Raw genomic sequence first — 17,473 nt, forward strand, 5'->3', positions numbered from 1 at the left:
ACCTAGATAAATTCCTTGGGGGGGGTATAGTTTCCAAAATGGTGTCATTTGTGGGGGGTTTCCACTGTTTTGGTACATCAGGGGTTTTCCAATCGCGACATGGTGTCCGATCTCAATTCCAGCCAAAAACGTCAAATGGCGCTGCTTCCCTTCAGAGCTCTGCCATGCGCCCAAATAGTGGTTTACCCCCACATGTGGGGTATCAGCGTACTCAGGACAAATTGCACATTTAGGGTCCTGTTACCCTTGGGAAAATAAAAATTGTGGGTGAAAAGATCATTTTTGTGGAAAAAAATATGATTTTTTAATTGTACTGCTGTACGTTATAAACTTCTGTGAAGCCCTTGTGGGTTCAAAGTTCTCACCACATATCTAGATAAGTTCCTTGGGGGGTTTAGTTTTCAAAATGGGGTCACTTGTGGGGGGTTTCCACTGTTTAGGTACATCAGGGGATCTCCAAAAGTGACATGGCGTCCGATCTGAATTCCAGCCAATTTTGCATTGAAAATGTCAAACGGCGCTCCTTCCCTTCTGAGCTCTGCCATGCGCCGAAACAGTGGTTCCCCCCCACATATCAGGTATCAGCGTACTCAGGACAAATTGCACAATAACTTTTGCAGTCCAATTTCTCCCGTTACCCTTGGTAAAATAAAAAAAATTGAACCTGAAGTATTTTTTTTTGTGAAAAATTTAGATGTTCATTTTTTTTTAAATATTCAAAAAATTCCTGTGACGCACCAAAAGGGTTAACAAACTTCTTGAATGTGGTTTTGAGCACCTTAAGTGGTGCAGTTTTTAGAATGGTGTCACTTTTGGGTATTTTCTATCATATAGACCCCGCAAAGTGGCTTCAAATGTGATGCGATCCGTAAAAATAAAATGGTGTTGCAAAAATGAGAAATCGCTGGTCAATTTTTAACCCTTATAACTTCCTAACAAAAAAAATTTTGGTTCCAAAATTGTGCTGATGTAAAGTAAACATGTGGGAAATGTTAGTTATCAAGTTTTTTGTGTGCCATATCTCTGTGATTTAAGGGCATAAAAATTAAAATTTGGAAAATTGCGAAATTTTCGCCAACGTTCAGTTTTTTTCACAAATAAACGCAAGTTATTTGAATGAAATTTTACCACTATCAAGAAGTACAATATGTCACGAGAAAAAATGTCAGAATCACCGGGATCCATGGAAGCGTTCCAGAGTTATGACCTCATAAAAGGGACTGTGTTCAGAATTGTAAAAATTGGCCGGGTCATGAACGTGCAAACCACCCTTGGGGGTGAAGGGGTTAAGGACCACATCACAATTGAAGTCACTTTGAGGGGTCTATATGATAGAAAATACCCAAAAGTGACACCATTCTAAAAACTGCACCCCTCAAGGTGCTCAAAACCACATTTATGAAGTTTATTAACCCTTCAGGTGCTTCACAGGAATTTTTTTAATGTTTTAAAAAAAATTGAACATTTAACTTTTTTTCACAAAAAAATTACTTGAGGTGCAATTTTTTTTTATTTTACCAAGGGTAACAGGAGAAATTGGACTGAAAAAGTTATTGTAAAATTTGTCCTGAGTATGCCGATATCTGATATGTGGGGGGGAACCACTGTTTCGGCGCATTGCAGAGCTCAGAATGGAAGGAGCGCAGTTTGACTTTCAATGGAAAATTGGCTGGAAATCAGATCGGACGCCATGTCGCGTTTGGAAAGCCCCTGATGTGCCAAAACAGTGGAAACCCCCTACAAATGACACCATTTTGGAAACTAGACCCTCAAGGAAAGTTATCTGGATGTGTGGTGAGAACTTTGAACCCCCAAGGGCTTCACAGACGTTTATATCGTACAGCTGTACAATAAGAAAATCATATTTTTCCACAAAAAATATCTTTTCACCCCCAAATTTTACTTTACCAAGGGTAACAGGACCTCAAAAGTTATTGTGCAATTTGTCCTGCGTGCGCTGATACCCCATATGTAGGGGTAAACGACTATTTGGGTGCATGGCAGAGCTCGGAAGGGAAGCAGCGCCATTTAACGGTTTTGGCTGGAATTGAGATTGGATGCCATATTGCGTTTGGAAAGCCCCCGATGTGTCAAAACAGTGGAAACCCCCCACAAATGACACCATTTTGGAAATTAGACCCTCCAGAGAACGTATCTAGTTGTGTGGTGAGCACTTTGAACCCCCAAGGGCTTCACAGACGTTTATAACGCCCAGGTGTGAAAATAAAAAAATCATATTTTATCCACAATCATGATCTTTTAATCCCCAATTTTTTTTTAATTTCCCAAGTGTAACAGGAGAAATTGGACCCCAAAAGTTGTTGTCTAATTTGTCTTAAGTACGCTGATACCCCATACGTGGGAAAAAACTACTGTATGGGCACATGTCGGGGCTTGGAAGGGAAGTAGTGACGTTTGGAATACAGACTTTGATGGAATGGTCTGTGGGTGTCATGTCGCGTTTGGAGAGCCTCTGATGTGGGGGGTTTCAACAGTTTAGGCTCAAGTGACCCCATTTTGGAAACTAGACCCCCCAAGGAACTTATCTAGATGTGAGGTGAGCACTTTGAACCCTCAAGGACTTCACAGACGTTTATAACACCCAGGCATTTTGGAAACTAGACCCCCCAAGGAACTTATCTAGAAGTTTATAACGTAAAGCCATAAAAATAAAAAAAATCTTTTTTTTCCACAAAAATGATATTTTTGCCTAAACAGTGGAAACCTCCCAATTCTAACTCCAACCCTAACCCAAACACACCCCTAACCCTAGTCCTAACCCTAATGGAAATATACATTTTTTAAACATTTTTTATTATTTTTCCATAACTAAGGGGGTGATAACGGGGGGTTTGATTCACTATTTTTTAGCGGGTTTTTATGTTTGGCAGCTGTCACACGCTCAAAGACGCTTTTTATTGTAAAAATAGTTTTTGCACCACCACATATTGAGAGCTATAATTTTTCCGTATTTTGACCCACCGAGTCATGTGAGGTCTTATTTTTGCGGGACGAGTTTACGTTTTTATTGGTATCATTTTTGGGCACGTGACATTTTTTGATCCCTTTTTTATTCCAATTTTTGGGATGCAGAATTAACAAAAACCAGCATTTCATGATTTTTTTTTTTGGGGGGGGGGGGGGTGCATTTACACCGTTCTGCATGTGGCAAAATTGATAAAGGGGTTTTTATTCTTCGGGTCAATACGATTGCAGCGATGCCTCATTTATGTCTTTTTTATGTTTTGGCGCTTTTATGCAATGAAAACAATTTTATATAAATAATTATTTTTGCATTGCTTTATTCTGCGAGCTATAACTTTTTTATTTTTTCACTGATGACGCTGTATGGCGGCTCGTTTTTTGCGGGACAAGATGACGTTTTCAGCGGTACCATGGTTATTTACATCCATCTTTTTGATCGCGCATTATTGCACTTTTTGTTCGGCGGTATGATGATAAAGCATTATTTTTTGCTTTGTTTTTTATTTTTTAACAGGGTTCACTAAAGGAGTTAACTAGTGGGACAGTTTTATCGGGCGAGTCGTTTCGGACGTGGCGATACTAAATGTGTACTTTTAGTGTGTTGTTTTTATTTCCAAAAAATTAATTTATTAGGGAATATATATTTATTTTAATTTATTTATAGTGATTTTTTTACAATTTAATTTTTACACTTTTTTTTTTTTTTTTTTTACTTAAATTTTCTTGTCCCAGGGGAGGACATTACTGTGAAGTGTCAGATTGCTGATCTGACACTTAGAACAGCGCTGCGTCAGATCAGCGATCTGACAGGCGCTGCTGCAGGCTTCCTCGTTCGTGTCTGCTCTCTGCAGGCACAGAGGAAGAGGAAGCCGGCTCCCTGGAGGAGTCCACGGCCATCTTGGATCCGGGGGCCTGCAAGGAAGGAGGCCCTCAGAGCAGTACATCGCGCTGCTCTGGGGGTCTCAGGGAAGCACGGAGGGAGCCTCCCTCCCTGCCGATGCTTCCCTAATCCCTTGGTACACTGCGATCATGTTTGACCGCCCCTGACACATAGTGCCGGGTGTCAGCTGTGATAATCCAGCTTGCTCAAGTGCTTGCCCAGCCTATTTCAGGCACATTGGATGATTGTACACTTCACTGCAGGTGAGTCACATATGCAAACACATTTGTAAACATGCACTTTTTCGCTCATTACTTCGAACCACCACACAAATTACACACCATTTGAAAGGTAAACTTGCTTTCTTCAGCAAGAAAAGAGCCAAACAAACCACACATTCACGATTTTATCACTAAATACAGTTTAAACATTCATTTTCATAGACCTGCAGAAAGACAATGACCTGCAGGTGGCACCTCAACCGGAAAACATTTTTTGGCCTCTACTTATCAAAACAATTTATTGTATTACCAATCTACATATATAAATACCTGTCTGTGTTCATCATCTTATGAAATACATTTACATTTGACCAGCCTGCTTTTTCTGAAATTGCCTGCGCCCCCCGACGACTAATGTGCGAAAATTTCGTACGGGATAAGCTAGTAATACAAAATCTGAAGAATCACATATTTACGGTATACACAACAGGGTACAGAAATAAGGCAATAGGTAAGACAAGTGACGTGAAGCAGAACTATCATTATGGGAGAGGGATAAATGGTGGTGGCTGTAAATATTGGAACAGTTCATAGATAAGGAGTGTGAAAGTTTTATTGTCCTCTAATTGAGTCCTGGTTCCTTGTTGTGATGCTCCCACGAGGTCTGAGGAGCAAATTCCTTAGTTGGTGCAGAAAGACATAATTCATTCCTGCATTGAGTGTGTCAAAGGTTGTCACAAGTTTATATTCCCAGATCCTTCTGTCTCTCTGAGATTTGAAGTTACCTTTTAATAAAAGTAATTTAATGTCCATGGTGCTGTGATCAGGGATACAAAAATGTTTGGCCACAGGTAGAGCCATTCTTTTTTCTTTTATTGTGTGGCAGTGAGAATTCATCTTTGTTCTAAGCGTTTGCCCTGTCTCCCATACTTACAGGCCTCCAACTGGACATTCGGTACACATAATTAAGTACACCACAGTAGATGTAGACTCTCAAATCTAAATATTTTTCTATCTACTGGCTAACACAGTACAAAAATATACATCTTTCCTGTATATTTCTTGTAGCATCTTATGATAAAGGACTGGAGAGCAAAGGTTATCTCTTCATTGAAGATATTGAGCTGAAGGGATGGGTAGGAAAATATCGTTGAAACGTCACTGTGAGCGTAAGATGGTAGGAAATCTTGCGTTTGGGCCATACTAGAGCGATCAATTTAAATAATATAGGGAACAAAGTACGTGCTCTTTATTCTTGTATTCAGTCATTACGAAACTCCCATAAAAGTGAATGAAGGAAGTCGCATATGTGGGATCACCTCTGTATACGGTCATACGAACTTAATCCCCCTTTACTCCCAAGGGTGGTTTGCACGTTAATGCCCAGGCCAATTTTTACAATTCGGACCACTGTCCCTTTATGAGGTAATAACTCTGGAACGCTTCCATGGATCCCGGTGATTCTGAGACTGTTTTCTCATGACATATTGTACTTCATGTCAGTGGTAAAATTTCATTGTTACAGCTTACGTTTATTTTTGAAAAAAAAACAAAACAAACGGAAATTTGGCGAAAATTTTGAAAATTTATCAATTTTTCCAACTTTGAATTTTCATGCCCTTAAATCACAGAGATATGGCACACAAAATACTTAATAAGTAACATTTCCCACATGTTTACTTTACATCAGCACAATTTTGGAACCAAAATTTTTTTCGTTAGGAAGTTATAAGGGTTAAAAGTTAACCAGCGATTTCTCCTTTTTACAACACCATTTTATTTTTAGGGACCACATCACATTTGAAGTCAATTTGAGGGGTCTATATGATAGAAAATACGCAAAAATGACACCATTCTAAAAACTGCACCACTCAAGGTGCTCAAAACCACATTCAAGAAGTTTATTAACCCTTCAGGTGCTTCACAGGAATTTTTTGCATGTTTAAACAAAATGAACATTTAACTTTTTTCACAAAAAAAAATTACTTTAGGTCCAATTTTTTTATTTTACCAAGGGTAATAGGAGTAATTGGACTGCAAAAGTTATTGTGCAATTTGTCCTGAGTAAGCTGATACCTGATATGTGGGGGGGGAACCACTGTTTCGGCGCATGGCAGAGCTCGGAAGGGAATGAGCGACGTTTGACTTTTTCAACGCAAAATTGGCTGGAATTGAGGTCGGGCGCCACGTCACGTTTGGAGAGCCCCTGATGTGCCTAAACAGTGGAAACCCCCCACAAGTGACCCCATTTTGGAAACTAGACCCCCCAAGGAACTTATCTAGATGTGTGGTGAGAACTTTGAACCCCCAAGGGCTTCACAGAAGTTTATAACGTACAGCCGTACAATTAAAAAATTGTTTTTTCCACAAAAATGATCTCTTCACCCCCAATTTTTATTTTCCCAAGGGAAACAGGACCCCAAAAGTTTGTGCAATTTGTCCTGAGTACGCTGATAGCCCATATGTGGGGGTAAACCACTATTTGGGCGCAAGGCAGAGCTCGGAAGGGAAGCAGCGCCATTTGACTTTTTTTGGGCTGGAATTGAGATCAAACGCCATGTTGCGTTTGGAGAGCCCCTGATGTGCCCAAACAGTGGAAACCCCCAATTCTAACTCCAACCCTATTTTTTTTTATTTAGAAAAAACAGAATTAGGGAATATTATTTTTTTTTAATTTATTTTGTGATTTTTTTAAATTTTTAATTTTTTTTTTTTTTTTACTTTATTATATTGTCCCATGGGGGGGACATCACTGTCTTTTGTCAGATCGCCTATCTGACACTTAGAACAGCGCTCAGCAGGCAGTGAGGAAGACGCCTCCCTGCAGGACCCCGAAGGCCCCCGCGGCCATATTGGATCCGGAGGCAGGGAGGAGGACTCTCGGAGCGACGCAGCATTCGTGTCACTCCAGGAGTCGCAGGGAAGCACGGAGGGAGTCCCCTCCCTGCGCGCTTCTCTCCTATGCCCCCGGTACACTGCAATCATGTTTGATCGCAGTGTGCCAGTGGTTAATGTGCCGGGGGCAGTCCGTGACCGCCCAATAGTGCCGGGTGTCAGCTGTGATAATCAGCAGACACCCGGCCGTGATCAGGGGATCTCCCACCACGAGCGCCGCTGATCACCTGTGATGTAATATTCCGTCCTTGGGACTTAGGTCCCAGGTCACATGGACGGAATATTACGTCCAATGTAGGAAAGGGGTTAAAGTGGATAAAGTCAACAAAATATATATTTACAGCAAGGATGGGAAGTTAGCCATAGATATACAGTGCAATACAAGGAGACCACACCAATACCTTCTAAAGACTCAGACTCATTAAAAAACACATGACTTACAGAATAATTGGAGATATTGTGAAGAATTTCCGTGATGCAGTGAATTGCACCCCATAATCTAGCTGTTCCCAGTGAGTTAGTAGACGTGCCTTGCCCTGGTCTGGTGTTTCAAATGGTGTGCCTTTTACTGCATGTAAAAACACATACATTCCCTGTTAAGGAAATAAGATAAAGATGGAACATAAAGGTAATCACGCAGTGAACAAATCAATAGAAACACTTCCATGTGTGCCATTTATCACAAGTTTAACAAATCAAAACTCTTTCTTCAGGGTAATTTGCTTGTGAAGATTTATCTAAGTACAATCATGGCCCAAACTTTTGAGGCCGACACAAATTTTGTTTTTCATGGAGTTTGCCCTCAGTCCGGCCCGCAGACTGAGAAAGTCGAGGGGCTGGAAAACAGAGGCCACAGGTTGCACCATGCCTGCCTGCTCTCTGTCTCTATCTGCGCTGACTTCATAGGTGGAGTAGGGGACTCCGGCCACTTCCTCCACCAATCAGCATGTGAAACAGCTGACGCAATTATGTCATTTCATCGCGTCCGCTATGTACTGCGAAGAGTCAGCGCACCAGAGACAGGACCAGAAGCAGAATGCCGAGGAATGGTACCGACGTGTGTATGTGATATTCTTTATTTCATGTGTATGGGATGTTTGGGTGGACATGGAGAGTCTATGGGAGTGTCATGCTGCACATGGGGAGGCTGTGTGGGGCTCATGCAGTATATATAGGTAGGCTGCAAGGGGCTCATGCAGTATACACAGCTCTGGCAAAAATTAAGAGGCCACTGCAAAATTTTCAGTTTGTCTGATTTTCCTCTTTATAGGTATATTTTTCTGTAAAATGTAAATTGCTCTTTTATTCTATAAACTACTGACATGTCTTTGAATTTCCAAGCAGAACATTTTGTATTTATTTTCAGAAAATGAGAAATGGTCAACAAAAAAAAAAAAAATAAATGCAGTGCTTGCAGACCTCAAACAATGTTAAGAAAACAAGTCCATAATCATTTAGAAACAACAATACTAATGTTTTAACTCAGGAAGAGTTCAGAAATCAATATTTTGTGGAATAACCATGCTTTTTAATCACATGCGTCTTGGCATGCTTTCCACCAGTCTTTCACACTGGTTTTGGGTGACCTTATGCCACTCCTGGTACACAAGTTTAAGCAGTTCTTCTTTGCTTGATGGCTTTGAAAAGAAAAGGGGGAGACAGGGCGCTTCCAATGCGTAGGTCTGTATGGAAAGTAGATGAGTGCACAGCAAGTGTTAGGCTCACCTGATAGGGTTGTGAGAGTCACAACACCTATAATCGCATAAAACAGCTGCAGCAGTCTGCACGAGGTCCAAGGACTTGGTACAAAGAGAAGGCTGGTAGTGCAATAAGAGACTGCGCTGCTGTGGTAGAATTCAAGGTATCTTTATTGCCAATGCATTTCCTGAGCCAGTCCCAGCTCACTTCATCAGGGCATGATGGCACTACCAGCCTTCTCTTTGTTTGATGGCTTGTGACTATCCATCTTCCTCTTGATTACATTCCAAAGGTTTTCAATGGGGTTCAGATCTGGAGATTGGGCTGGCCATGACAGGGATTTGATGTTATGGTCCTTCATCCACACATTAACCTAGCTGTGTGGAATGGCGCATTGTCCTGCTGGAAAAAACAGTCCTCAGAGTTGGGGAACATTGCCTGAGCAGAAGGAATCAACTGTTTTTCCAGGATAACCTTGTATGCCGCTTGATTCATACATCCTTCATAAAGATTAACCTGCCCAATTCCAGCCTTGCTGAAGCATCCCCAGATCATCACCGATCATCCACCAAATTCCACAGTGGGTACAAGACACTGTGGCTGCTACGCCTCTCCAGGTCTCCGTCTAACCATTAGACAACCAGGTGTTGGACAAAGCTATAAATTAGACTCATCAGAGAAGGTTACCTTACTCCAGTATTCTATGGTCCAATCCTTATAGTCTTTGGCAAACTTCAGCCTGGCTCTCCTTTGCTTCCCATTGATGAAAGGCTTTTTTCTAGCTTTACATGACTTGAGCCCTGCCTCTAGGAGCCTGTTACGAACTGTTCTTGCTGTGCACTTCACCCCAGCTGCCATTTGCCATTCCTTTTGTAGGTCACTTGATGCCATCCTGCGGTTGCTGAGTGACATTCGAATAAGATGATGGTCATCCCGGTCAGTGGAGTCGTTTTCGCCCTCTGCCGGTCTGTATCTTTGTTGTCCCTAATGTCTGCTGCTTGACCTTGTTGTAAGTCCTGCGGTTTATCTGCGGTTTTACACCTCATAATGGATGAGGTGTAAAACTGCAGCGTTTCTGCACCAAACAATTGACATGCTGCAAATTGGAAACCGCAGCAAAACCGTGCGGAAAAATCCGCAGCATGTGCACAGTGTTTTTAATTTCCATAGGAAATAAAGGTACTGTACAACGCAGCAGAATCTGCACCGTGTGCACATACCCTTAGAAATTTTAAGGATGGAGGCAACATGACGCTCACTGTATCCCTCTGCTAGTAAAGCCAGAATTGAGCCCTTCATTCCTCAATCAAGACTTTTCTTTTCAACTCCTTTGGTATGGCTAAAAGTTATTTTTTCATTCCTATTACTTTTGGGATATTACTAGCACTTGTTTTGCCATCCAGCTTGTCCTATTGAAAGAGGATTGTGAACACCACAACAGATTTTTTTTTTTATACTTTCCTTCGTTAAACAATATTTGGTTCAGGTGATCGCCTAATCAGAAGCAAATTAAGTAGAATGTGGTGTACTCTGGTTGGAATTCAACAGGGAATGGAATGGCTGTCAGACATGTAGAGAAGCTGATTTTTTTAGAAAACTGTGCAGTGGTCTCTTAATTTTTGCCAGAGCTGTATGTAAAAACATAGCCTGTATGTAAAAATGCACTCAATTGTTTAAGCTTGACAATGCTAATACATTTTCTATGCTAGGTCATTGTTGAGCGATTTATAAAACTGTCTAAAACACACAGTAAGTGTTGTGAAAGGAGAGTCACTTCTTGGCAATGAGCTGGGCACTTTACATCCATTATAATTTACAGTCAATAGCTGTATAATATGCAACTACTGAGGTGGCACATTCAGTTTGGGGTACAATTGGCAAGTATACTAATTAAAGAGTATCTGTCACTCCCTTGGACATATTAATAGGTTACATATGGATATAACAGGCTATAGAATGGCTAAAATAATCATACTTGTATGCCCATATCTGTGCTCTTGTTGTGGAGAAATCCTCTTATTCGTTTATGGTAATAAACCACTGTAAGTGGGGAGAGCACCTTAACACTGGTCACTGGAGGCAGCAGTTCCCTTAAATTGGCGGAAAACGTCAATTGTAATCCCGTGATTGCAGGGTGCGGGATTCCAGGACCACCACTACACGTCACAGGGGACAGTGATGCTGATGGGATGGGGCTGGTATGCTAATGAAGACCGGAGGCAGGGATTTCTTTCAGACACAAAATGCCCCACAGCCTTGAAGAATGCATTACCATAAACAAATAAAAGCAGATTTGTCCACAAGACAACAGATATGAGCATACAGGAATGACTATTTTAACCATTCTATGACCTGTATGACCATATTAATAGGTTACATACGTCCAAGGGGGTGACAGATTCCCCTTAAATATTTATATCCCACCAAGGACAACATCTGCAAGGAGTTTGTATGTTCTCCCTGTGTTTGCATGGATTTCCTCCGGGTTCTCCGGTTTCCTCCCACATTCCAAAGACATACTGATAGGGAATTTAGATTGTGAGCCCCATCAGGGACAGTGATGATAATGTGTGCAAACTGTAAAGCGCTGCGGAATATGTTAGCGCTATATAAAAATAAAGATTATTATTACTATCCCGAATGATCATGATGACTGCTAATTTTCATCTTGGGCTCCATGTTTTAACAGAATTCCTCAGGCTTCTTTCTGCACATGCCATGGATATTTTTTGGGAGTTTGTAATATGTCTTGTTTGTGTCTGCACACGACGCACCGAAGAACTAAGACTGAGAATCTTAAGGGAAATGGTCCAAAGAAACGTATCAAGAACTTACCAAGTTGTGAATGACATTAGTCAAAGTCCAAGCAACAGGCACACTAAAGAAGGGAATGCTGAGGAGGACGATGTGTAGCATACCGACTCCCAGGGCATATGTCAGCCACATTCCACGACTGTTCATTACCCTTGTATTTGGGTTTACCTCACTGTGTGCTACACCCACATTCATTTTTGCTCTGTTAAAAAAGGGGAGTCAAAAGAAAATTGGTAAATATTCATGATTTGTTGCATAAGCACAAACACACAATAATTGAAGATTTATATTACTCAAATTTTCAAAAAGGATTATAGAGACATTTTGACAGTTTAAGTACACCAATCTCATCAGATCTAAGGCCCATTTCATAATGCATGAAATTTGTGTTCTAAAATATGATTACAGATCACTTTTGAATTTGAATATAGAAACCATCTTGTTTAGAGATGGGTGGACAACCTGGATGTACGGGTATGCAGGTTCGGCCGAACAGTTACAAAAAGTTTGAGTTTGGGCAGCAGAACAGCACCCAGACCCGAACCCCATCCCCTTGAATGGGGCTTGAACATTTAGTGTTTGCTACGCTGTCATGTGCATGACAGCGTGGCAAACATCGCTTCTGATCGACGGTGAAATCCTCCCCGCCGGTCAGAGAGCCGCAGTTCCTACGTAGTCAAAAGACAGAATGAGCACTCAGCTATGATCAGAGGTATAAGCTATGTGCACATGTCCGGAATTCCCGTGGATTTTATGCATTTTTGCCGCAAAAACGAGGCGTAAACGCATAAAATAAGCAACCCATTGTATTCAATGGCATTCTGCACATGCTGTGCTAATGCTGCGTATTTTTCCACGGGAAAAATCGCATTGCGGAAAAATACGCAGCAGGCTCATTTGTGCGGAATCGCGGGAATTCTGCACACATAGGAATGCATTGTTCCGCTTACTTTCCGCATGTGGCTATGGCCACCATGTGTAAAGTAAGCGGAAAATGTGCGAATGCTACCCAGTGTCTGGAGGAGAGGAGACTGGAAGGTGAGAAAAACACCATTTTTTATGGTTTTTAACTTTATATCTTTTTACTACTGATGCTGCATAGGCAGTCTCAACAGTAAAAAGTTGGTCACACTAGTCAAACACTATGTTTGACAAGTGTGACCAAGCTACAGATCGTTTGGAAAATGCTAGCATTCTGCAAGCTAATTACGCTTGCAAAACGCTAGTTTATTGCGGGAATTACACATGTGGAATTCTAGCGTATTTCCCGCGGCAGGGAGTTGCGGAATTCCCGCGGAAATTTCTGCGGCAATTCCGCAATGTGTGCACATTGCCTAAAGCTTACCTCCGGTCACTGGTGTCAGCTGATGGGACTACTGATCCCATCATCCGACACTTGCTACCACCAATTAGAGCAGGAGTGGAGGCTGGGAGTATTCATTAGCCACTCCTGCGCTGTAAATAAATAATAAAAAAAAAAAAAAAAAAAAAAAAAGGCGTGTGTTCCCCTGTATTTTTGCTAACCAGCCAGGCAAAACTCACAGCTGTGGGCTGCAACCCGCAGCTGTCAGCTTCAACAAGACTAGTTATCAAGAATAGAGGGGTCCCCATGCTGTTTTTTAAGTTATTTAAAAAAACGGCGTGGGGTCCCCCCTAAGGCCTCTTTCGCCGTAATGTTGCTGTCCGTCAACATCCTCAAAGATTTCCAAACGGAGCTTGCAACGTATTTTTGGCCGGCGGATCCTCCAGACACTGATTTAACCCAAAATTCTGTCTGGGTGCCGGACAAAAAACAAAACAAAAAACAAAACATCTCTCTCTCTCTCTCCCAGCGGTTCCTTTAAATTTCCTCCGTTCACATCAGTTAACAACAGATCCGCTTGTCCGCCTTTTTGGCGGATTTTAACTGACACAAAAAACTGAAGTGTGAAAGAGGCCTAATTTTGACAACCAACCTTGCTAAAGCAGACAACTAGGGGCTGGTATTCTCAGGCTGGTAAGGGGCCACGGATATTGCCCCCCAGCCTAAAAATAGCAGCCTGCAGCTGCCCAGAAAAAACACATCTATTAGATGCACTAATTCTGGCGCTTTGCCCAGCTCTTCCCACTTGCCCTGTAGCGGTGGCAAGTGAGGTGATAGTTGGGGGGGGGGTTGATGTCACCTATGTATTGTCAGGTGACATCAAGCCCCAAGGTGTAAGGATTCCAGACTTTCATTTTTGCGTGCTCGTCCTTATCCAAGATGGAGTCTTGTATCTTGCCTGTCATGGAATTTCCTGTCTGTTCTGATTATTTAAGACCAGGCCGCGTGTTCCTCTTTGCCTGAGTATTATGTTGCTGTTGGCTCCTGAGCTCCTGCCTGTCTACTGGTGGACTTCCTGCTGCTGCTCGTTACTCGGTGTTCTGCTTCTCCATGTTATGCTGCCTACAGTCATCTGTGCGTCTCCCTGATGACAACAAATACAGGGTATTCAGTCGATACGTTTTTTTCAAAAAATAAGGGTTACCTTGACGAGGTGGAGCAGCTTGGTATACATTTTTTTTTTTGCAAAAAAACGTATCGACTAAATACCCTGTATTTGTTGTCATCTTTTTATCAGCACTTGCTGACTACTGTCATATGTCTTACTGCAAGGTATTTCTGCACATTTGTCATTCTGTACCTTCTGTTTGTGTTTCAGCTAGTGGGTGGTGTGAACAGTGTCCGACCGACTTGTTCAAGTTTGCTGAAGTGTACATTCCCTAAAGGGAAATTTGTGTGGATGAATCTCTCATCCACTTCAAAGGGAGGCTTCAGTTCTGTCAGTACCTGCCCAGCAAGAGGGCGAGGTATGGGATAAAACTCTACAAGCTGTGTGAGAGTACCTCATGGAACACTCTCAGCTTTAGAGTTTACCAAGGGAAGGACAGCAGGATCCAGCACCCAGAATGGCCACCTGCTCTGGGGGGTGAGTGGGAAAATAGTGATTTGGTCCACCCACCGCATGATAAAAGATTACCATCTGTACGTTGATGACTTTTAAACAAGCATCCCACTCTTTCAATCCCTCTCTGCCAAGAGCTACTGCAGCTTGCGGTACGGTGCGCAGAAACCAGAGGGGTCTCCCTTTGTTGCTAATTGAGCAGACTCTCCCAAAGGGTGAGAGCCGAGCCCAATGTAGCAGCAACATGGTAGTGGTCAAGTTCAAAGACAAAAAGGATGTCTTTTTCTTGACAACAATCCATGGTCCCAGCACCAAGGCCACCACCGTTCGAGGTACCCCAGCACAGGTCCACAAACCGGACTTTGCCCTAGGGTACAACAAACACATGGGGAAGTTGATCTTTCTGATCAAGTCCTCCAGCCCTATAGTGCCATGCGGAAGGCGATGGTGTGATATAAAAAACTGGATGTGCACATTGTACAAATGGCACTGTATAATGCATTTGTGCTATCACGATGTGTATACTACACCAGACACACCAACCTGACGTACAATACAGTACACCACACCACACACCAACCTGACATACACTACACCACATACACCAACCTGACGTAGTGCGTCAGGTTGGTGTGTGGTATAGTGTATGCCAGGTTGTTGTGTATAATACACCACACACACCAACCTGACGTCGTATGTCAGGTTGGTGTGTGGTGTATACTACAGGATGGTGTGTGTGTGGTGTATACTACACCAATCACACCAAACTGACGCACACACCACACACCAACCTGACATACGCGACATGGTGTCCGCTAACGATTGGAGCTAATTTTCTATTCAAAAAGTCAAATGGCGCTCCTTCCCTTCCGAGCCCTGCCGTGCGCCCAAACAGTGGTTTATGACAACATATGAAGTATGGGTGTACTCAGGAGAAATTGCCCAACAAATTTTAGGATCCAATTTATCCTGTTGCCCATGTGAAAAAGAAAAAATTGAGGCTCAAATTAATTTTTTGTGAAAAAAAAGTACTTTTTCATTTTTACGGATCAATTTGTGAAGCACCTGGGGGTTGAAAGGGCTCACTATGCATCTAGATAAGTTCCTTCGGGGGTCTAGTTTCCAAAATGGGGTCACTTGTGGGGGAGCTCCAATGTTTAGGCACACAGGGGCTCTCCAAACGCCACATGGCGTCTGCTAACGAATGGAGCCAATTTTCCATTCAAAAAGTCAAATGGCGCTCCTTCCCTTCAGAGCCCTGCCGTGCGCCCAAACAGTGGTCCCCCCCCACATATCGGGTTTCAGCGTACTCAGAACAAATTGGACAACAACAATTGGGGTCCACTTTCTCCTTTTACCCTTGGGAAAATAAAAAAAAATTGGTGCTAAAAGATCATTTTTGTGACTAAAACGTTAAATGTTCATTTTTTCCTTCCATGTTGCTTCTGCTGCTGTGAAACACCTGAAGGGTTAATAAACTTCTTAAATGTGGTTTTGATCAGCTTGAGGGGTGCAGTTTTTAGAATGGTGTCAATTTTGGGTATTTTCAGCCATATAGACCCCTCAAACTGACTTCAAATGTGAGGTGGTCCCTAAAAAAAGAGGTTTTGTAAATTTTGTTGTAAAAATGAGAAAATCACTTATAACTTGCTATAAAAAAAAAAAAAATTGATTTCAAAATTGTGCTGATGTAAAGTAGACATGTGGGAAATGTTAGTTATTAACTATTTTGTGTCATATAACTCTCTGGTTTAACAGAATAAAGATTCAAAATGTGAAAATTGCGAATTTTCACAAATAAACGGAAAAATTATCAACCTAAATTTACCACTAACATGAAGCCCAATATGTCACGATAAAACAGTAAAACAGTCTCAGAATCGCTAGGATCCGTTGACGCGTTCCTGAGTTATTACCTCATAAAGGGACACTGGTCAGAATTGCAAAAAATGGCCAGGTCATTAAGGTCAAAATAAGGTATTAAGTGCCTTGTGCATTTCCACCCATAGGATTGCTGGACTTCAACACTTTAGTGCTGTGTCTGTGCTCATTTATAATATAGCTGTACTTCTTTATTAAATGTGGTGTGCTTACTCTCATACTTACTGCTGGACTCCCACGTTCAGTGCCTTGTGCACACCCGTGTCATATTACTGTTGGACTGGTTCATATTAGCGGTCGCACCTCACTCTGAACTGAGGTGACAGCGATGAGATCTACGCTAGCACTGTGAGAAAAACTCTCACAGTGCTAGCGGGGATGTCACTAAGGTCACGGCAGTTCAGCCCGGCGGGGAACGGAGCCTCACTGACCGGAGGTAACCTCGATGACATCACCACCGGTATCAGAGGCTGAGCTTGCAGCAGTTCAGTCACCAGTCGCATCTTGGCACTGTTGAGGTAGAAAACTGTTTATTCCCCAGACATTTAATAAGGCGTGGGACAGAACGACAAACAGGTATGGTATATTGTTGATTTTTTATTTTGCTTTTATTACAGGAGAACGAGGGCTTCGCTGGAATTAGGCGTTTAAATAAAAATGGAAAACTGCGTTTTGTTTTAGTTCAAATAAATTACTTTATTCTGTTTGTGTCTTTACTTACCACACAACTATAGGATTAGCAATGGAAATGTGTCTTACAGACACCTCTCCATTACCAAGCCATGGGCTTGATGTTACCTGACAATACAAAGGTGACATTAACCCCACAAATATGAACCCCACTTACCACCACTACAGGGTAAGTGGGAAGAGCCGGGCAAGTCTAATAGGTGTGCCTTTTCTGGGCCTCTGCGGGCTGCTATTTTTAGGCTGGGGGGGCAATATCCATGGCTCCTTACCAGCTGTCTGCTTTAGCAAGGCTGGTTGCCAAAAATGGGAGGGATCCCAAGCTGGTTTTTTTTTTAAATTTAATTAAAAACAGCGAGGGGACCCCTCTATTCTTGATAACTAGCCTTGCTGAAGCTGACAGCTGCAGCTGACAGCTGCAGCCCCCAGCTGTGAGTTTTGTCTGGCTGGTTAGCAAAAATACAGTAGAACCCACGCCGTTTTTATTT

At 42.2% G+C, this 17,473-nt stretch overlaps 1 protein-coding gene across 3 annotated transcripts in view; it reads right to left on the reverse strand.

The window, feature by feature from the left end:
- The window catches only part of LOC141057368 (ORM1-like protein 1), a 122,275-nt gene that overhangs the window by 96,916 nt on the left and 7,886 nt on the right, over window positions 1-17,473 (reverse strand). For all 3 annotated transcript variants that reach the window (XR_012222034.1, XM_073553960.1, XM_073553961.1), the window contains exons 2-3: window positions 11,515-11,695; window positions 7,423-7,574 (exon numbers count right to left, since the gene is read on the reverse strand). Coding sequence is in view for 2 of the 3 variants with exons in the window: in XM_073553960.1 (XP_073410061.1) it covers window positions 7,423-7,574; window positions 11,515-11,688 (326 nt within the window). In the remaining variant the exon portion in view is untranslated. The remainder of the gene's footprint in view (window positions 1-7,422; window positions 7,575-11,514; window positions 11,696-17,473) is intronic.

The sequence above is a fragment of the Dendrobates tinctorius genome, unplaced genomic scaffold (genome assembly GCF_039654945.1).
Source record: "Dendrobates tinctorius isolate UK_male_01 unplaced genomic scaffold, ASM3965494v1 ptg000204l, whole genome shotgun sequence".
In the NCBI taxonomy this organism is placed as follows: domain Eukaryota; kingdom Metazoa; phylum Chordata; class Amphibia; order Anura; family Dendrobatidae; genus Dendrobates; species Dendrobates tinctorius.